The following is a 22,558-nucleotide window of genomic DNA, read 5'->3' on the forward strand; positions in this document are numbered from 1 at the left end:
CTACCCGGCAGGGTCAGGAAGATGGCAAAAACCATCTGGCTTACAAGGATGAGGGAGAAGGGCAAACAAGAGCAGTTATGTCAGACACTTTCAGAAGCATAGACAAAGGCAGGGTCAGAGAGACCAGAACAGTTAAAATCACTCAAGTCCTATCCTGAGCACTGCAGTAAGGCTCAAGAAATACTCTAGTAAATCATTCTGAATCTCAGGAGACTAAAAATTTATTTAAATTTTCCCTTGCATTGTGTAAGAAAAGGATTTTCACCTGAGAAGCAGATATAGAAGACTTTTGACCACAAAACACTGTCTGTATCTCCTAGAGGTATCTCTCATTTTAGGGCAGAAATAAAAGCAGGATGCAGAGGCTAAGTATTCTTCCGATCCCTATCAGCTGCTCGTTAGCTATTTAGAAACTCATTAACTTCCAAAAGAGACCTTGGCCCTAATTAATGCCTGGACTGATCAGCCTGCCCCTTTCTCCTTTACCTCTGCCTCTCAGAGTCTTCTATAATGATTAAAGGAAGCCACACTTCTTTTGTATGATTTTAAAAATGGCATTTTTCGAGCTATCAAGATCTGCACAAAACTGTTGAATTCAGTTCTGTCTTGGAGCTTACCAGACCACTCCAGAATTCTCCAGCTTGCTTTGGCACCCTAGTTCTTCATGCATACGTGTATCATTCTTAAATCCTTCACTAAACCAGGCTCTGTAATTTCCTTTCCTTAGCCTTTCATGCAACAGAATCTGTTTTAACTGTGATTGAAGTCCCACCAAGGCCATTCAATCAACTGTATTGTTGGTGCTAATCCTGAAGTCCTTTCAATACTATCAATAAGAGGGAAATTAATAAAAAATGGATTTATTCCATCTTCCAAAATTATAATGTATTCTGCATGTAGATGTGTACCCTCCATCACAGTGACAAAAAGAGCTTACCAATATAATAGAAAAATAAGAGAACTTTTCATTTTAATTTCTGTCTAAATGGATGCAGTTAACACTCTCAAGTTCAATAAGTATGAGCACTAAAAGATAAACAGGAAAAAAAGAAAAATGAGAAAAATTAAAATTGCAAATCACAGTCTTACTTGGGGTCTTATGCAGTTTAATGTCTCTGGCCAACACATGCAAATTATTTTTTATTTCTTGAATTTCTTCCAGTTCCTCAGAAATATATTTCACATTAATCATGTCTGCAGAAGAAAGTAAAGGCTGTCATGCCCTGAAACTGGTCGTTTTGGATGACTGGACATGGGGTGCTCTGCTGCACAGCCACAGGTGCACTCACAGTCCTCTTCCCAGGTAACTGTGATAGTCCTTATTCACCAAAATTAGAGGAAGCAATGCCCTTGCACATGGGCTATCAAAATAGTCAGTACAAGGGCTATAAAGTAGTAATACTACCCTAACAACTCTCTAATTAATATAATTAATGTAAATGTTACCTAAAGGCTCTTATCTTATTGTAGCTATGCACACAGTGTTACAGGAAGGCAAACTGAAGCTATCGTAATTCATTATCATAATTATATATTAATGATAACCCTAGATTTCTTTTTCCAAAACAATGTTTGGAAAACATCATCACTACAGCAACAGGAATTCCAGCAAGAGTGAGGATAGTAAGCTCCTGAAGGGTATCCTACTAGTAGCAATTAAATTGTATTAAATTAAATTGCAATCAAAAGATTTGTCAGCCTGGTAAACATAATAAAATATTTCAACAGAACAGGATGTCATTCCACACAAGGAATTTCTTAACATTATATCTAAGGGAGCCATGAAGCTATGAGTCCATTTAAAATAACAGTCAGTGACCTGTTAAAAATGTTCTTGCTCTGGCATCCTTACCTTGAGTAGTCACATATTTACCAAGCTTGAGCCAAAGGTATGGTCAAACCACTGATTAAATATTTCCTGAATTCTACTGCTGTTTTCCTTAGGATTCCATATATGTGTGTACCCTGAACACATTTGCCTATTTTCTGCTTCTTTACATTCTCATACACAAATTTCCAATTTTGTATTCGCTTTGTATTAACCAGTCCTTTGTATTTAAATACAATTTTATGCACACACTCAGGCATTTTCAATTCCTAAAGACCAATCTTTAAAAAGAAACACACCAAATAAGTGTGTTTTTCCTAAGTAAAAATTTCAGTCTAAATTACTCTTGGGAGAAAAGGCTTCTGCTTCAGAGAATTCTGTGACACAGAAAAATTTCCCAAACAAAAAGTGCTTTCAGATTCATAAGCACAACTGATCAAATACCAGACTTTCAATCCTGAAGAGCACTGCAATATTTCCACATTCATTCTCTATAGAATTTGGTTTAAAAATGGAAATAATGAATTCTATAGAAATATAGATATATCCTAAAGATATACTTCCCTGATGGGATAGAGCATTATCTCCTCACCAGTTTTCATTTTTAAATAACTTAAGGGCAACAAACCCTTTTCAGATTGAACACCGCTTTTCCAAATGGCCCTCTCTGCCAGAATTGTCAGGGCAATAACTCTAAGCTGCCCTTAGTAGTGCTGGAGGCTCCTGTACTTGCAGGATAAAGATCAATCTGAAGAATACATGGTGAGCTCAACAGCCTCGTTGTAAAGTCACTGCAGACAAAGTAGTGTCATTGGAAAAGGTACTTGGTGAAAGATAGGAGTTAATTTTTAAAAGGCTTTAGTGCATGAAACTCAAAATTCAATAGATCTATTTGGCAAATAAGGAGGAAAACATTTTTCCAGTGCTAATAATAGTGGAGAAAAGTCCATCAGTTTTGCAATCCTGAAAATAACTAGATTTAGATTCCTAACTAACTTTTTTTAAGTATATGAGTTAGTCATCTAAATCTCTTAGATCAATTTTTAAAAGGTATTTAGGTACCAAGCTCCCTAGACCTAAGATATTTGCTCATAAACAGGAAGTCTTGCAGAGAATATCACATAATTTAAAATAATAATAATAAAAAAAGCATACTTGCCAAGCAGAAAACTCACAATTGTCAAGCACTTAAATAAATCATCAGCATGATTGAGCTCAGTGACCTTTAATCCCAATGGCTCTTTTCCCAAGCCATCCAGGACACTCTGTCCAGCATGTTGCAGCTAAAAGATAATAACCATTGTAGATAAGATAGCTATATACAGCATTTAGATACAAATACCAGGGCTTGTCCCTTCACTTGAGCTACATTGCCCACTAGTCAGGATGCCCCCAACTTTGGCATGGACAGGCAAATAAGAGATAAGAGAACCAGAGGAACTGCCCCTCCTGTGTGCAAATTGAGAGGAAAGGGCAGTCCACACCTCAGGGAAGGCAGGGGTAGGTTCCCTTTGCACAGTGAGCTTCAGAAACCTCCTGAGGAAGGCAGAGAAATGAAATATCAAGGTACAGTTTCCCTCTTCATGCTTTGAGCTCCTGGAGCCAGGCTGTACGTGGCCTCCTCACTTCACTTCAGGAGAACATGGTTAGACTGAGACTAAAGGGTCCAGGCTGGCTGTGAGTGTGCAGCAAAGCAGGAAGCACAAGAGACTTTATTTCCTTCTCTTTTGATAGTCATGATTAAAATAGCTTTAAAAAGTGCAAACCCAGGGATGTATAACCTGAGATCACAGCAGCAGCCTGCTGCCAAGGAATCGTGCTAGCTGACCACCATTGTCTGCCCAACACCAGCTCCTGCCTGCAGAGCCATTTCTGGCCAATATCATACTGCTGGTGAAAGGAGCAGAGGTAAAAAGCCAGCAGGAAACCACCATGGAAACCCTGCACAAAGCAAAGGACTCTTGGAAGGAAAGATTTACAACCAATATTTCACACACAAGCAAATTTAAGTAGCATGGGCAAAGTCATGAAATGGAGGAGATTGATGGAGCAGCAGTGTTTGCTGAGCTCAGTGGAAGGGATAGTGCACAGAGAGGTGGTGGGACAGGAAACATGGAAAGAGGTGGGAAGGTGAGAATACCAGAAGATGACATTACATAGTAACACCTTCAGACATTGTGGGTTTAGTGGCATATAGGACAGAGCATGAGGGTTGCAATCACATGAGGAAAATGAAGACTGGGAAGTGGAGAAATGAACTGGTACAGGAATTCACAAAGCTGACTGAAAGGCTGGGGATCTCAGCTGAGTTGGGTCCTGACAGGAGGTGCAGAAGGAAAGAAATATAGAGCATTTGATGTCCTAGAGAGGAACATCTTTCCAAACTACTTGTTACTAGCCACAAGATTAAGGCTTGCAAGAGAGGTTAAAAAGGTCTGGATGACTGAACTTATTTCATTCACATCTGCTATTCCTGAGTGATGTAGGCTTTGATCAGTTCTATTTTTACTTATCTGTTAATAAATTATCAGTTAACAAATGTATTGACAAAGATACAAGAAAATTATGTTTGCTCTCATATTTTACTTGCTTGCCATATTGAAATAGCAACACTAAATAGTAATTATTATGGACAATGAAAATAATCAGAACAGGCCAAGGAAGGGTCCAAAAGATGGGCATCACTCAGAGATGTCTTCACCAGATTTCATGAGTCACTTTGCCTTTCTCTGCCTCATGTGTCTGTTTATAGTACATCACTAACACCATCTCCTGGCCAGTTGGTGTCTGGACTAAAATCTTTGTGAAGGTCTCAGAGAGCCTGAAATGAATGGTATTGCAAACACAGAAAACACTGTTGTTGCCATATCTTCTCTACATTCATATCCACTGATTTCACCTACGCCCAAATAATACCATACCCACCCCCAGAATTAGATGTAGAGAGTGGGCATTCCAACTACATCCTTTTTTCCCAAAGGACTTCCAGGAAGATGTATCCAAATACTCTCAAATCAGCTTACATTTTCAGAACTGACTATTGGTGTATTTAGGTACATTTTGTTTTGGAGCCCACTGAGAAAAAAAACAAAACTGATATTAAGAAAAAAGCTGTGAAAACAGATTCTTTCCTAGTATTTCAAGCTCAGCACTTTAAGTCTTACACACTTTCTGAAGCATCAATAATGTATCTTACCAGCCTACTGCTGTAAAAGATTCAGTATTCCCTGCTCTTCTTATTCTCTCTTTTTTTTTTTTTTTGTAAGATATCAAGACCATCCAGAGGTGCAAAGAGTAACTCCTCAACTTCATGTGCTTTTGGTATATCCAAGCAGTCAGCAGTTCGAGGTCTATTTACTGAATTTATCCAGCTGTTTTCAAGCATTTAAAACAAGGATTTGACATCTTCTTGATCTTTCAAAATCTTACATATCTGTAGATGCCCAGTATACATGTAAGGGCATTACCTTGGAGACTGCTCAGGGTTTATTGCTCCTATGTATCAGTTGGGCCAGACACCTTTCATTTCAAAATCACTTCAGAACTGAGTCACAGCTCAAGGAGCTGTGGCTTTAAAGAAAAGAAATCATCAGAATCAGCAACTTGAATTTTTGTTTTTAAATTAATTCCGGAACATAAGGTCAACTTCTAATTTTAGCTAATCTTAGAATTAAAAAACAACAGCAGAGCTTCTTGTGTCATTAACAGCATAATCAATCTGGAGTCTTGAGCACAGTCTGTCCTGGAGGATTGAGTACTTGAAGCTGTGATGGGTTATGGAGGAGAACAACTCTATGAATCCCTTGGAAGGTAATCACATTATTGTATTCCTGAGGGATTTTCATAAAAGGGAACTACAGTGTCATACTTTCTGGAATAGCTTGTAGGAAATACTACATGAATGCCATTGGTATCATAATTGCAAACATTTTTATGACCACAATGCTCTGTTCAGCCAGCTTAGCTCGAAAGGATGGTTTGCTCCAGACTGAGTATTTCCTCCAATTACATCACTGGAAGCTACATCATAAAGGAGAAACTGTCATTTTAAAAGCTAGCAAATAGTACTTTTGCCCAGGATGGTTGAATTGATTTTGAGTGATCAATACAACACCAGCTACAGCTCAGCAGAAGAAAACACAAAGGTGTCAGCTTTCTCAAACCTGACTATCAGAGGGAGCCCATGAAAATCTCTGAAGAAATGTACATGGACCACAGCCACCTCTTGCATTTGGTGTTTAAGTGAATTCTACAAGAAATAATTGAAATCAATAATAATATAAAATTTTAATAGTAATTAAAATTAATGATCCAGCCAATTTAAAAATAATATCTGGATTTTATTTGGTATTGGTTGAGTCATAATGAAAGAAATGAAAACCCAACTGAGTGCCTGAAACTTTTAGATCAATTGCTCTTCTCCATTCCACTGCATGAAGCTGTTACATTTCTCTGCTAGTATGAAACACGGTGAACGGAAAGAACCATCTCAGTGGATGTCATCAATAGTGTGTTGGTGCAATTTGAAGAAAACAATACCCTTTAACTGATCTGAAAATTGATCTGTTATCTGTGGGAAGTCTCAGAAAGTGACCTTTTTGGTGGCTGAATGCTAAAGAATGTGTCTTGACTAAGTGAGAATCTTTGTTTATGGCAAACCCACTGAGACACTCAACTGGTAATCAAGGCACCAAATCATTGTCAAAAAGCCATAAAGGCCAGTGGAAATGGTGAATTGACAAGCAAGGGGGAGTTTACTACTTTAGGTGGAAAAAGAGCCTCTGACATGTGAGTCCTCTGTTCCAGAAGACATGACCTGGCACTCCAAACAATCGTTCCAGCTTCCCAGAAAGCTTTTCTCATTCACAGACAAACCCATCCAGAGTTTGCCTGGACACTCCCTGCTCCAAGCTGCTTATTTCAGTGGGAAAGGAAAAGTAAGAGCAGGATGGACAGCTCAAGAGCCCTACACTGAGCTTTGCCATTCTGTGGCTCAGTTCCATTATCTGCAAAACAGAGATAATGGTACTAAGATTGTGATAAGCATTATTATGATCAGTTTACAAGCACAGCACCAGCTAATTAATGCAGCTAAGTTTGATACATGTAGCTCTCAGAGCCACATAACTCTTTACAACAAACAGATCCCTTCCACAGCAAAAGAGACTGTCTCCAAGGATGATGCTATCAGACTGCCAAAAATCACAAACTTTCAAAAATGAGGACAACACTGGTATAATGGATACAGTGTGCTGAGAAAAGTAGGTCTAAGATTGAACTAGCAGGATTATGTAGCTTGGGAAACCAAAACTGTGATTTTAATCAGCAGCTGCCACTGATAGAAGTGCAAAGGTTTATGTTGGATTTGAGACTGCAGCTCTACAGATACTGAAAGCTTATTTCATAGGGAAAACAAATGGATCTTAACTCTTCAAAGGGTATGAATTTATGGAGAGCGTTTCAAGAACATGATTTTTACCAGTCCTTCATGTGTGCATTCCTATCTGGATCCCACAAAGCAGGTTTATAGTTCAGCTGGATCAGACCATGGAGAACTAAGGAAGCTGGAGAAGGGCTCTGTAGCTGAGGTAAGGGTAGAGGGGTTAAAGAGGGAGCAGGAGCACTCCAGGCTCCCAGGGCAATACAGATTGCAAGTCTGAGGAAAGGTTTCCGGGCTTGGGAATATGAGGCCCTTCCAAGCTACATGGCAATCAAGTCCTTTACTGTAATTCAGCATTCCTCCTGCTTCTGAAATTTCTTTATCAGTTTGCCCCTTCATTTGTCTTTGTTTTGCTTTTTTCTTTCTTTTCCATATTTTTAAAATGAGCAGCATACATTTAGGATCAGTTTCTGAGCAATCAGTGGAATTGCCACTGAGGGACCCCAGAGGATAAATTTGCTTTTAGTCTACTTTTTATGTTTCACTGCACTGCAGTCCTGTTTTTGTCAGGTTTTCAGTAGCAAAGCATGCAGGCTGGGTGAGCAGCATTATTTATGGCCAACACACATGGCCAGGAATGAGGCAGAAGATCAGACATCTGCTGCAGACTCTTTTAAAAGTTGTGGTGACATAGCCCACCCCAAAATGAGAAACAGCATATTTCAGCAACCTTCCCAGCACCAGTGGGATAATGCCCAGAAAACAGAGCATTACTGGACCAAGAAGAGAATGGTCACTGTGTCAGAGGCAGCTGCCAAACTGAGAAGATTAAACAAATGAATGACACAAAGAGTCCATTCTTCCTTTTTTGTCACCTTCCTCTTAAAATCCTCCCCCACACTGAGGTGAGATCCTCACCCACACAGCCAAGAGATCAAGACCTGTTGTTGAGATAACAAGAACTAAAAGGTTTACAAGATGTTATACAGGATGGCATGATTGAGATCCAAAAAAGCACTTAGGTACCTCAGAAGCCATTCAGGCCACATTCAGGTGATTACAGAATGCTATTCCACAGCAGTAACCAGCCATTACAAAATACTTAATCCCTGTGTTCTCAGCAGAAAATCCCTGCAGTTCTGCTCTGACAGATCCCAGATGGGACAGCAGCTCTGGACACAGTGGAGCCCAGCAGCCACAGCCACACTCTCTTCAAAGAACAGCTGGAGCAGACTGGTGGTCAGAGCCCTCGTCCAGGATTACAGGAGACCCAGTTCTTGCTTGTTGAGATCAAAGCTATCTTTCCCCAGAAGTGCTCCAGCTTCTGCCTTGAAGCTGTCCTTGGGCACTCAGTGAGTAATTGGAGGGTGCTGGAGCAGGCTCAGGCATGTGTGCTGCTGACTTTGCAGGGCTGCTCAGGCTCCCAAGGGGAGCAAAAATGAATGCCAAGCCAACCAGAGCAGTGTGTCTGGCTGGTCTCCACTCAGCTGCCCACACACAGACATCCAGTGTCATTTAAGATGTCCTGACTATCCTTGGCTTCCAGTTCCTGCTCCAAAAGTGCCCGAGTGTCCCAGAGGTCCTGTGTCACGGGATATCTTGGGCACCTTACAGATATCTGTGCAGATATCTTGGCCACCTTACAGCAGTTGCTAATGCAACACATGCCTCATTTAGACAAATTAATTAAGTACATAGCAAGTTTAGGCATCTCCAACTAGAGGCAGTCCAAGGACTGAGGTCTCACATGACTGGTGTTAGTCATCAGTTCTGGGCTCGCATGACCTGTTTTACATGTCTCATACATTCATTAAATCAAGCACCATGTCTTTATTAAACCAACCTCCAAAGTCTTATCCTTCATAACTAGCTACTCCAAGACATCTCCTAAAAAATTAGAACAAATAAAGCACTTACCCACACAAAGGCTTCAAGGAAACTCAGCTGCAAACTGATGTTCTGTTCCAACAGCAGCAAACTCCAAAACAGGCAGGAATTTGCTGGAGAAGCATCCAAAGAACATTAAATATGCTGGCAAAGCTAAACAGCAATAGAATCAGGCATTCAAATGAGCATGAAATATGATTATTGACTTCAGCCACGATTTTGTGTTCAGCAAGATTTGCTGTTGTAAATATCTGTTTTGAACAGCAGAATTATCAAGGCTTCTTCAGCTGAGAGACTGTCCTCTCTCACACCCCAGGAGTGCGTGTACCAGCAGCAGCACTGTCTCACCAAGCTCATGGCTGCAGGTGATTGCTGAAAAATTATGATTCAGTGTTGCATAGTTACACAGACAGACAGCTAACACATGAGTAAGTCAAGAGCAGAAGACTTCTTCTCTTCCAGTGGCCTGAACATCCATCTCTGGTTTTTATGTGACTCTTCCATGAGGACAGTTTCCTCTGATTTCCCCTTCTTCTGATAGGTCTTGTGCCATTTACTGAACAATATCAGCCACTTGGAGACTTGGGGTGCAGGAGATCTGTGTGTCCCAGGCTCTCTGTACGTTCATGCATTGCACTATAATCTGCTCACAAGGCTAAAACATTCATAGAATAGAACTGTAGAATCATTTAGGTTGGGAAAAGCTCTTGAGGTCCAACTGTGCTAACTGCCAAGACCACCACTAAGCATGTCCTTTAGTGCCACATCTGCATGTACCTCCAGGGATGGTGACTCAGTCATGTGCTGAAGTGAGTGACCAGCCACGTGCCATGAGTAATAAACTACTGGAAAGGTATTTACACTGTAAAAGGCAAAACAATCCTAAATCCCTAAGGTATTTATGACTTGAGGGAATAAGTCTACACAGCACAGCTCAATCAGGCTTCAGAAAAATTTGATTGTACTAATACAGTGCTGCACTTCCAAGAGGATCCACTCAGATCAGGCCAAATATAAATACAGCTGCTATGCTTCCAGACCCAGCATGGATGTCTGCTATGCCTGTGGGATAAATACACCTCTTATCTTAGACAAAACTGAGTATGCCAGGTTTTGGTGTGTGGAAACACCATCATTTATACATTGCATCCTCTAGATGAGTGTCAGCTGATCTGCCTTCCCCTGGAATCAGCTGCCTGTGTCCATTGATCCTCATTATCCTGTAAGTCCTTCCATATAGCTGAGGGACTCTTCAGGTTTATTGTTTTGTCCAAAACCAATGAAAACTGGATGTTGCTATATCCCTTGCAGGTTCAAACAGCAGAACCTGATTTGCTTCATGTAAGAGTCAGACAGTTGATACTCACACAGCTTTCCATGACAATGTGAGGAACAAGGCTGGAGACACAAGCTGCCCTTGTAGGTGGAATCCACAATAAGGCCTTCATTTGCTCTTGGTTGAAATCTGTACAAATACTTAGGTTGCTGAGATTATTCAATGGTTTTGGAAAGACTCAGGGAACTGCAACAATCCTCAATGGTCTGCTTTGCAAGTTAATGGCTTTCCTTTTTCAGTGTGAGCATTTACTGAGAGAAACATAACCCTTCCCCGAGCCTTCACCTCTGATCAGTGCAGGTATCAAATGCTGGTTGGCTTAGGTACATTCTGTGCTTGTTTCTCATGCAAATGCAAACTACTATACACCAGCTGGCACCACTGCCAAATTTGTTTCATGGTTTTCATTCTGTTTTCTACCTTTTGCCCAAAAGGAGTATTATGTACATGGAGATAAGTTTTCTGTGAGAAGATAGTGAGATATTTATTTTCTCATACAAATTATGGGATTAGATCCATTTTGGAGTAATTCCACTGAAACCTGTACTGTTATACCAATGATAATTTAATTAGTGTATTTGCTAAAAATTATCAGTAAAAAGCTAATCTGTGTTTTAAGTGCTTTGTTAATTTTATGGTGAGGTGGACCACTTACATAATTTTTAGCAAGGCATTTACACTATGCCTAATCAAGGTTAGCCAAATATCTTATGCTCCAAATCAGCCCTGTGTGTGCAGGCCTGATAGGCCAAGTCCAACCTCAGGACTGAATCTGATTCTTTGAGTTTGAAGAATTAGCTTGTACACAGCCATGAGTCCTTTCTCATGCCCAAGTCACAAGCCCTCTTCTGCAAGTGTCCCCTTGTTTCTGGGCTAAATATTCTTGTCAACAGGGTTGATCATAAAGTCTTACCAGAAACCCTGGTTTCTTCTTCCAGACCAAAAACACCCTCACAGACAGAAAGACAAAAAATAGTGCATGTTGACACAGTGTATATTTAGATTTAGCCTTAGGAAATCATAATTAGGCCTGAATCCCTGCAGGATTGGGGTGAGGCTAGAAAATAGACACCTAGAGTTAAATCTTCCTTGCTTTAGGATTTCTGATGAGGATAATCTCTAGTTAGAGAGATCAATAATTAGAAATGATTGATGAGCTTTGCTTCTTGTTCAGTGGATTGTTCTTTAATTCAATTAAAATAACAACAAACCCTGCCCAGAGGATTTTATCCATGTGTCCATCTTTAAGTAATCTCATTTAAATCAGAATGTGGTGGCTTGCAGGCTCACAAGAGCAGTAAGAGCAACTCCTTACAAAGCTTCAATCTTAGTTCAGACTTGATATTTGAAATTAAGCACCAACACGGCTTTTCAACATTTTAGGGCTTTGGATCAGCTTTTCAACCTTTGTTTAGGGCTTTGGATCAGTTTGCCAGAAGAAGTCACCCATATCACTTAATTCTTCATGTCACTGCAGATTCACCTGCACACGACCATCGCCGAGCAGCCCTCACAATGCAGGTGCACCCATGGCCTTGCTTTGCTCAGGTCTTCTGGCTTGAGACTTCTTGTAGTGAATGCTGTCCTCACTCACAGGCCAGCTAAAAACTCCTTGTTGAGCATTTCAGGTTTAGGTCAGGGCCACCGTGCTCTTCCATTCCACTATCTCCCTCAAAAACTCCAGACTATTGATAACTGGTACAGCTTTATTACTGTGCCACCCTGTTTGCCAAACACTGCATGAGAGAAGGCAGATCCACACCAAAGTCCTGCCATGGATGGGGCAGAACAAGGTTCTGCACAAGACGACCTACCAGACCATCTGTGAGGAGCCCCACAGGTGTTTAGTGACTCAAGACAGGTATTGGAGGTGGTTGAACAGCACATGGGACTGGGTAGGGCTTGGGACACAGTGCCCAAAGCTGAGCCTGGGCCAGTTCCCATGGCAAGACTGTTTAAAGCCCATATTCTGTATAAAATAGCAGTAGTGCACCCACTATTTCTGGGCCTTTCACTATAAGCTGACACAAACAGGATGTAATGGGGCACCAGAAAATCCCACCAGCTAGACAAGACTTTCACAGGCAACTTCATGACTGGTGGTCATACAAAGAGTAAATTTGTTTCAGTTTTCTGTGCAATAGTAAATTTTATACAATCTACAGTTTAATATTCAATATATATTACACAGTCTTATGTGCATTTAGTATTATGTAGCATAATGCTAAGGTTTATAGAAGAGCCTGCCTAAACTCAGATTACCTGCCTGTGAGCTTTTAGGAAAAAAAAAAGTAAAAAAAACAACTCCAAAGGTAAATATATGATCTGTTGTCACCACTTTTGTTCATTTGTATGGCACAAAAGCTTGACATTCTCAATAAGCCATGTAAGACAAGCAGGTAATTCCTATAAATATGTTTTCACTGAATTCTAGAAGGCAGCTGTACCTTCACCTCTCCAGAAATTTTACATCTTCCTAATAAACTCACAAACCAAAAAATTTTGTACCTTCAGCAGGTTTCTGTTCACTTGTTTGCAAGATCAGTAAAAAACCACTGTAAAAAGATTTGTAAAAATCAAATAGCAGCAATGCAGACTCATCTAGGGGAAGAGAACTGCTTTTCTATAACTCTTTTTTTCCTCTCACACTGGACAATACTGGCAGGTTGAGATTTAACCAGAGATGGGCTCCTTTTACAAGATTGCTTATATAAAGCGAAGATAACACCACCTGGGTTCATTTGAAAGAGGACATCTTGGAAAGAGCTGACAGCGCTGCTTTTGGAATAAGACTGGAATGAAAATCTGAAATAATTGGCTCCTTCCTGTCTCATAGGTATAACCCTTAATTTCTTGTAGAATGCATGGGATGATAATTAGAAGGAATTGTCACTGCTATGCACTTTAAGACCCTTTTATAAACTCATATATATTTATATATTTTTTAAATAGAGGCTGAGTGAAAATGTTGAAATTGATTGGTTTTGTTAGAATTACTGAAATGGAATGATTTTTTTTTTCCTGTAAATGATATTTCTTACTTCTGACTTAGACTGCTTAGTGATGTATGTATGAGGGCTGATAATGAAGAGTGTCTTCAAAGGGAAATTATGAGATCTGCAGTCCCAATCCCACAGGCTGTATATGTTTATCCCCTGTGGGAAACAGCTTTCAGGTTGGAGGTCTGAAATGTAAATGCAAATAATTTCTATGGATGTTTTCCTCGAAACTCAACATTTAGCAGCAAAGGAGAAAATGCATTAATCACCAAAACTGAGCTATCTTAAATTTATATGCATCAGAATACCAATCACCACAGAGAATACTTTCAGCACTAAATTTTAAGCACATTATATATGTTCTTGTGTCATATTTCTTCTTGTAATTTCTATTTCCTCTTTTTTTCAAATCCCACTGTTTCAGTTTCATTTGGTTATATTAACACTTTAGGTTTAGACTATTTGCAAGAAATCAAACTAGAAGAATTAAAAGCCACCACTAAACTGAAATAGTGAAATTGTCACAATAGTGACCCAGTTATAGCAATGGTCTTTGAAAGATTTACCCTATATTTGCAATTAGATTGGCTGACAGGATATCAGTAATGTTATTTTTTCTCTCTGCAAAAATTACATTTTAACAGTAGCTACTACAAGCTCAGGACTGCAGACAATTAATTGTTTTTATTTCCACTTTTAAAGACATTTTCAGCTTTTATTTCCTGTGTCCTCAGATCATTGCAAGAAATGGTGACTCTTGCTATTTATCTGCTGGTCATCTTGGCTCGAGGTCTTGCAGGGCCTTGCACTCCAAATAAAGCAGGTAAAATAACTTAAGTCTCCTAAGATCTTCTCCTCTAATTAAGATGCCACAGGGTTTTTTCATTCAAAATCAAAAGGTTTTCCTTCAGAAAGTTAAACTGTGGATTCTGTAGAGCTAATCCTTAAATTTCTTTTAATGACCTGCCTTGAGCTAGCACAGTAAAGAATGTTCCATACAAGTCCTAACCCCACCAAGAATTAGGCATGTAGCTAATTCTGTGCAATTACCATAGTGCAAGAAAGTTAATCACAAAAGCATAAAGTAGTAAAGGGAACAAAAACAATTAGAAATTTTCTGTAACAGTACAGGCTAAATGTAGCAGATCTTTGCTGCCCAAACTGGGCTGTAGTCCCACAGACTACAGTCAGATTGCCAGACCTGTAAAATAGATTTCAATACAATTACAAAATGTGCTCTAGAAATGTGTTGGAATATGCCACAATTTAGTGTTTGCTTCTTAGTACATGACTGCTGTCAGGTTGCTGTCAGCCATTTCATGGTATATCTAAAGTATTTGGCCCTCTAGCCATTTATTTCAGTACCTTTATTTGCACAAGCGCTTTCTCTGAACTACAGGAATTTTCATAGCTCTAAGCTGCCAGTTTTAAATCTGAGCATTAACACAAGCAGAATCAGCTTGCATGTGCTGAAGGTTTGTTAATCAGAAAAAGCAAATCGTTAATGTCTCTACTTGACTTTCCCAGATTATTCCCTAGCAGACATGGAAAGGCTGCAAAATGAAGCTTTTAGCAGAAAAAATGAGAGTGGCAAGGGCTTTAAAAGAAGTAACTGAATAATTCCAGGGGGGGTACCTTTTTTTCTCACTCTAGTAATTGGAAGTCTTCCTCAGTATTCAGGTCACTAATGGTTAGTCAATATTTACCCTTAAAATTTCCATCCGATGTTCAAATTAGCTGTGCCTGTGAAAAATATCCAATTCTGCTGTCACAAAGGTATCAGTCTGTCTGTCTGTTATGATGTTCAGCATTCATGTGTGTATTAGCAATCACCATGTCTGGAAATACACAGCACTGCTGTTAACAGGGCTGGGAGTTTGCGTCATTTCCTATTGTTGTTAGCAGGCCTAGGTTCAGTTTTAGATCTTGGCTTTTGACTTGACAATTGGAAAAATTCAGTTTGTGCTGGATTTCTAGTGCCAGTCCAAGAAAAGAAAAGGCAGAATGTCTGTTGTGGCCAAGATTTATACACCAGTACAAAACAGTGCAGATCTACAAAACCTACCAAACAACCTCACCGATATTATTTTTACAGAGTCAGTGGTGTTACAGAAGCCAGCTTTGCAGCATAAGTTAATGAGGCATTTTCAGTGCAGTCCTTTTTTACTTCACGTTCCTCGGCAGTGCCTCTGCTTTTCAATCAGCTATTCCAGAAAGATAAAAAATTTTCACTAAGTTCTGCATTGATTAGAAGGCAAAGGCTAAACTCCTCCAAAGAGGACAGAATTTAACAACCTAAAGGTCTGTTTTGTGTAGCAAAAGCTGCTCTCATTAGGAGACCTTCCAGCACACACCCCTGTTCACAGAAGGTTAAGCCCAATGGAAAGTAAGTGGGTGGACCTACCTCTTTGAAAGGAAGTTACTCCTGAATAACTCCAGGTGTATCATTTTCCTTCCAGATGTAATTCTGGTGTACTGCTATCCTAAAACCATCATTACCAGAATTCCAGAGTGTCCTTATGGATGGGAGGTTAATCAGCTGGCACTTGGAGGCATTTGCTACAATGGGATCCACGATTCAGGATATTACCAATTCACAATCCCAGACCTGTCACCTAAAAACAAATCATACTGTGGCACCCAATCAGAGGTAAGACTATGAAGGTCAGCATTTCTGACTCAGGAAATGGCTGCACTCACTTGAGAGAGTTCTATCCTCTTCAGCTTGAAGTAAGCTTTAGGTACCAATGGAAGAAGGAGGCAAACTGCAGAGTGAAGCAGAAGGAAGAATCACGCAGCTGTGCTTTTCAGTTCCAGGCAAAATGCTCACTGGCTTAGGGATATTAGTCTGCTGTTCACCTGCACCTGTGTTACACAGAACTTATGTTTAGTAAGGCATATGAATAGGCAGCAGAGCATATAAAGAGCTACCAAACCATGTTTCCTTGGGGAGCCTGTTTTGATGCCAGAGTCTTCATGTTTCAAAGTTTATTCCTGATGCCTCAAGGACTCAGTACTGCCCACATTTCTCTGTCTCACCATCCACAGTTCAAGAATCCCGTGTATCACTTCTATAACTCCATCGTCTCCAATGACTCCTCAGTGATTGTGAAGAGCCAGCCTGTGAATTACTCATTCACCTGCACATACAATGCCAACTACCTGGTGAACCAGGCTGCCTTCGACCAAAGGTATATCCTCTCCTGGGAGTGTGTCTCACCCTGTCCTCATCACCATGCCTCACTCATGCAGAATTTTGTCCTGTCCCCAGGGTGGCCACTGTCCATGTGAAGAACGGGAGCTCCGGCTCATTTGAAAGCCAGCTGTCCCTCAACTTCTACTCTGTAAGCGCTCTTTGCCACTCACACCTTCACCTTTACCTTACAAAGGCTTCAGTCAAAGGGCTGGAAAAAACAGGGCTGCTGCTCCTGACTTTTATGTGTCATGGAGCACATTACTAGCCTGGAACAGATAATTGCAGTGAGATTGGCAGGGGTTCTTGTTTCTGCTGATTAACAGGGATATACTTAAAGTGAACAGAGCAGACTCATGCCAACTGTTCTTTTAATCCCTCACAATCAGACAGATTTTTCTGCTGAGAGGTACATTTCTAACCTGCTGACAGGTTTTATAAGAAAAATCAAAACTTGTGAGTAGTCCCACTGCAAGATCAGCATGAATCTGCACATACTCCTGGCCTTGCATGGCCTCTATAGACACAGCAAAGCTCCCTGCATTTCTCTTGCAGCTTTCTCCCTGATCCTCTCACCTGACAGATATTTCATATACCCCACAGATCTTTAGGTCATGCTGGACTTTTGTTGCCAACAAAATATTGTCCCTTGATATCAGGCAGGTCTTTTGAAGCATCCCTCTCCTCTCTGTAGCTCCACTGCACTGCTGGAACAGCCAGCTCCTAATCCTGGAATCTTTTCTCCACAAAAGCACAGTCAAAAGCTCCAAAACAGCCTCTCTATTTTAGCACAGCTAGAAAAAGCACAACTAGGAACATACTGTGTTAAAATTATAGGCCAGGTAAAAGGAGTATTTACCACTAGGTAAGTTAGATAGATATTCTTTTTTTAGTAAGATATTCTTTTTACAATTCTGGTGCTAGCTTTGTTACCATCTTACCCAACAAGAAACATTGGGATTTAAAGTAGGCATTTCACTGTATTTGTAACAAAAACTTTTCACCTGAGCACCACACTGCTCCATGTTCAGCAGACTGGCTTTTTTCTTGTGATTTCTGCTTGTCTTCCTTCCTTTTCTCCAACACGTGGCCATGTCCCAACTCCATTCCCATTCTATACACTCACCTTCACTCTCACTCCCACCAGCTTCCCCCACCACCAGAAGCAGCAGCAGCAAGCTTGCTTCCCACCCATGCTCTGTGGGAATACATGCAATACATGCTACAACCCCAACAGCATCAAGTTTTCTCACTGATCATCATTATACACCAAATATTAATAAAAATATTTTTAAACATCATCTTGGGTTTGCAATAGTCCTACTAGCAGTGTAGAGTTTGGAGGTTGCAGGTTATAAGAACCCAGATTTTCTGGGGCCCATCTCTGCAGTGGTGTCTGAAGTTGAATCATGCCTTGCTTTGCATGTTACAAGTAATGTATGATGCCTTTGTCTTTTGTCTTTCAAAGAATGCCAAGTTCTCAAGTATAAAGGAAGCCCCCTTTGTGGTTGAAACATCAGAAATTGGTTCTGACATATTTGCTGGAGTGGAAGCCAAGGGCTTAAGTGACAGGTAGGCAAAGGAAGGGGGAATGAGTAATAAATTGGCAACTGGGACATTCCTTGCTAATCTGGGGTTTGTATCTCCCCAGGTTTAAAGTTGTTCTCAACAACTGCTGGGCAACTCCCTCCTCAGAGTATTTCTACCAGATCCACTGGCCTTTGATCACTAAGGGGTAGGTGCTGGTGGGACCTTGGGGAGCCCCTCTACTCAGCCCAGCCCTGAGGATGACTGCGAAGCTGGTTGTGGGGTATAAGGGAGCAAAGGAAAAGCTGGCCCACAGCAGGGCAAATGCTTTCATCAGATGTCACCTCAGGAGATGTCTCACTGAGGCCACGGGGGCTCTGACACTGCTTCTCCACACACAACACAGGTGTGCCACGGACTACTCCATCCTAGTGCACGAGAACGGGAAAACGAACCGGGCCACGTTCCAGTTCAACGCCTTCCGCTTCCGCAACATCCCCAAGCTGTCCAAGGTCTGGCTGCACTGCGAGACGCACGTCTGCGACAGCGAGAAGTTCTCCTGCCCCGTGGTAAGAGAAACACACGGTGCCACCTTCAGACAGAGGATGGCCAGCCCTCCCCGAGGGTATGCAGGCGCAGAGGCAGCGCCAGGGCTCTCAGCAGATGGAGGCAGGCACTGGGTGAGCCCAGCTGTGCAGCCTGACCCCTGTCATGTCACAGGCAACGTTGGGAAACTTGTTTAAATGTATTGAGAAATAAGGTAGCCATTAAAAACTCAGCTCCTGTTGATATCCCAGACTGCAGTCCTGTCTGACAAACAGCTACAGTTAAACACAAGCCTAGAAAAAAGGAGAAAGTTGAGCTTTTTCCATTTTACCAAGTATCTTGGTGCTAACAGCACCCTGGGGGCAATGGGAGTCCCAAAGCACCCAGTCCCCCTTCCCGAGGAAAGTCCTCCCTGCCATGCTGCAGTAAGTTATTGCTCTTGCAGACATCCTACTCTGCATAAAATACATAAATTGTCTCTGGAGCAGGAACTGAGGTAGAAGAGTGGATTCTTGTGTCCTTAGATGGGAGTATGGTGAGGGTGCTATACAGGCACATAATTTAACAAGGGCAGGTGCCCATAAAATGTCTTTCTTTAAAGACTTCTCTCTCCACCCTTGACCAAGTCAGAGCTTTGCCATTCTTTCTCTCATGCAATGAAATAGAATTTTATTTAACCTAAAATGAAAGCACAAAATACTCCTTGGCCAACATGCTGTCATTTCAACAACAAATGTTTCTTGCTGGAGAAGAGAAAACATTACTCCTCCTGGTGAGCCCAATTTTTCATTCTAACCCCTTTCTCAGTCCAGGAGCAAATTAAGGCAGCATTTTGCAATATACAGCCTCAGTGCTAAGCAGGAGGAACTGACTTGTGAAAAATTTGCATGTCTGACAAAAGCACATTGTTAGAAATTATAAGATTCAAAAGCAACAGAAAAAAGTCTACAATTTTGTAGATTTTTAAGATTTCTTAAACTTTTTATCCAGCCACAGATCAGAGTTAAAAAAACCCACAAACCCATTACTTCATATGTGCCCCTCTGGCAGTACTGTCAAACACCTACATCATCCTTTCAGGCACTGTGTGGAATTCCCACCTCACCCTCCAGTGCAGGATAATTGCTCAATCAGGCAACATCCCTCGAGTCCAGTTCCCACTCAAAAATGCAGCTGGGGGTCTCCTGCAATTAAGGTTGAACCAAGCCGGTGGCCTGTGCTTACAAGCAACTCATAACCAGAATTACTGCATGCTGAGTTTGTAACAAAAATGCCCCCAGCTGGGGATCTGCAAAGGTCAGGAGATGCACAAGGACCTTTAGTCTGCAGAGCACTGCCTCCAATACAGACCTTGTCAGCTGTGACAGGCATCATTAGTGCTGGACATGAGCTGATCAATTTGGAAAGGATTTGGTGCTTCCTGTTTCTACCCAATGGGCAACAATTATCATCAGCAATAAACAACCCAGAAGCCTTCACAGAGGTCAGGGGTTAAACAGATGGAGCTCAATTTCCCTCTTCTTGACAGGAGTTTTGTTTAAGGCAGGGTGGGAAAGGCAGCCTGCCAAAATCTTCAAGAAAATGAACTGTAAGGCTCTCTTTAAATCTCTCCTGCACTAAAATCCCCAATAATTACACGCAGAAAAAAAAATCCCTAGAAAATATGCAGCAATTTCCTTGGTTGGAAACATAAGAATTGTGCCTGTGGGGTTTTTTAATAATTCTTAATTGTTTTGGTATACATGGGTTTCTCTCTGCTCTCTTGAGACATGCGACAAGCGCAAGCAGCGCGCAGAACAAACCGGAGGTGTTCTGGTGGCAGAGATCACCGTGCGCAGTAAGTGCCTGGGCTCCTGGGGTGCTTCTCCCTTTGGGAAGCAATGAAGCTGGCAGATAGGAGCAAGCAGAGGAAGCCACAGCCCTCTGCCAGACCCCTTTCCCCTGGGGCAGCAGGAGTCTTGGTCCCCTCCAACTCTGGCAGAAGAGCTCAGTGACATTCTCTTCGCTTGCCAAGTGAGTCAGGGCACCCCTTTGGCATTTATCATAAATAGCCAAACCACTGACACACAGAGCTGGCAGTGAAAGCTCTGCTCACCTGCCTGTGACCTCAGCAGCAGTTCAGACATGCTCTGACAGGTTGCACAGGAGTGGGAGAGAGGTCAGAAGCAGCAGGAAAGCGTTTCTTTACGCCGTGGGTCCGTACTTTAGCATATCCACAACACTTTCATATGTTGCAGGGATGGTTTGTGCCTATCCCTCCTGAAACGCTGATGGCACTGCCATCGGCCTTCCCCACAGCAGAGCAACGTTCCCTCCAACTGCTACCTCCTGCAGGCACCAGGGATTTCTCTCTGAGCTGGTTCATCTTTTGAAACAAGTCCTTGGAACAAACAATGTTTTTACTAGAGCCCTTTATACTGGTTTATCAACTGTATCTGCACCAATCTGAAAGCAAATTTAAAATTACAAATACAGACACAGTGGAATTATTACAAGCCATTATGTTGCACCAGTAAACCCCTATCAATGTTAGAAGGTAAAAGAACTGAGGATCCTTTTATAACTTCAAACAGTAAATCCAAGAGGAAGAAATATTCAGAACTTCAAAATGTGACAAATGTTTCCTGTACTTTTACAAAGCACACTGGTGCACTTTTCCTATTTTAATCATCATCCTGATGTAATCTTTTTCTTCCTCTTTTATACAGGCAAAGGTTTATCTAGATTTTACACACTCTCAGGTAAACAGCAAAGTATGACAATGAAAGTATCAATCCCAAATATGCATTTTGAGTGTCTTTGTCAACATAAAATCCATAGCTGAAAGAAAAAACCTGAAATATCAGTAAATTTGACAGAAGAATGAACATTTCAAAATCAGTTTTTATTTCCTAGTGTAATATACTTTGTTTTCCTTCTTTTGGTACATCCCTCACACCATTCAATAAAATCACAGCAATTACTTCCAATACAGAACAATCTTCTTTCTCTAATTGTCACACCCTCTTCCCAAAAAGGAACAATCATGTTTTACTGGGTTAACAGGGGTGTCTGAAAGCATTTCTGATTGGAAAGGCTTTGAAACACACCTTTCAAAGTCTATTTGTTAACACTAGATATGTTGACAGAGTCACATTAGGGCATGCAGTTTTATTGAATGGGGTGGGAAGAGAAGGTGAAAGGGAGCTGACAGGGAAGTACTCACATATAGCCTGTGTTTCTCTTGCAGATGTCATCTTCCACCTACTTTTTGTGATTGGATTTTCTGCTATTTTATTATAAAATGCAGCCCAGCTGTACTTCGTAACTTTCCTCGATCCTGTTTGGACCTGGACTTCTTTACTAAAGATGTTTATGTTGCAGAGGAAAAAGGAAAGCCACTAAAAATCCTTGTGCACCATTTTACCAGATAAATAAAACATTCTATGAGCTTTGTGCCTCAAATTCTGGAAAATCCCAAAGCAGATTTGCTTCTCCCAAGTCTCTGCTGGCATTTTGAACTAGTGAAAACCCTTGGGTTATGTATTCTGCCAGTGCCTCCTTGCAAAAAGCTGTGATGGCAGTAGGACTTGTTTCTGAACAGAATACAGAGTTGTGCAAACTCAGCATTTTTCAGTGCCAAATTTGCCTTCAGGGTCCCCCTTCCCTGCCAGTCTCAGTGTGGTACCAAACTCCCCTCCAGGCCTGGTCATCCAAAGTCCCAGTTTGTTCTGTGAAGTCTTGCAACAAAACAAAAAACAGCCTAACATGTCAAGGATGGGAGGAAAGGGCGCTTTTCTTGTAGCAGTAATTAGAAGGTGCTCAGAGTTAATTACCTGACATTTCTTTCCTGATTCTCAGTGTTGTCAGTATTGATTGGTTG

General features: G+C 41.2%; 1 protein-coding gene across 1 annotated transcript; it reads left to right on the plus strand.

The window, feature by feature from the left end:
- The first annotated feature begins 13,190 nt into the window (after positions 1-13,190).
- Positions 13,191-22,127, plus strand: TECTB (tectorin beta). Its single transcript, XM_066554989.1, has 11 exons — positions 13,191-13,267; positions 14,165-14,253; positions 15,890-16,080; positions 16,479-16,621; positions 16,702-16,774; positions 18,092-18,195; positions 18,275-18,358; positions 18,557-18,719; positions 20,464-20,533; positions 21,405-21,437; positions 21,926-22,127. Exons 2-11 carry the CDS (start codon positions 14,178-14,180, stop codon positions 21,976-21,978), a joined length of 990 nt encoding a protein of 329 aa, XP_066411086.1. The 5' UTR covers positions 13,191-13,267; positions 14,165-14,177; the 3' UTR covers positions 21,979-22,127.
- The last annotated feature ends 431 nt before the right edge of the window (positions 22,128-22,558 follow it).

Source organism: Molothrus aeneus, chromosome 8 (assembly GCF_037042795.1).
Source record: "Molothrus aeneus isolate 106 chromosome 8, BPBGC_Maene_1.0, whole genome shotgun sequence".
NCBI lineage: Eukaryota > Metazoa > Chordata > Aves > Passeriformes > Icteridae > Molothrus > Molothrus aeneus.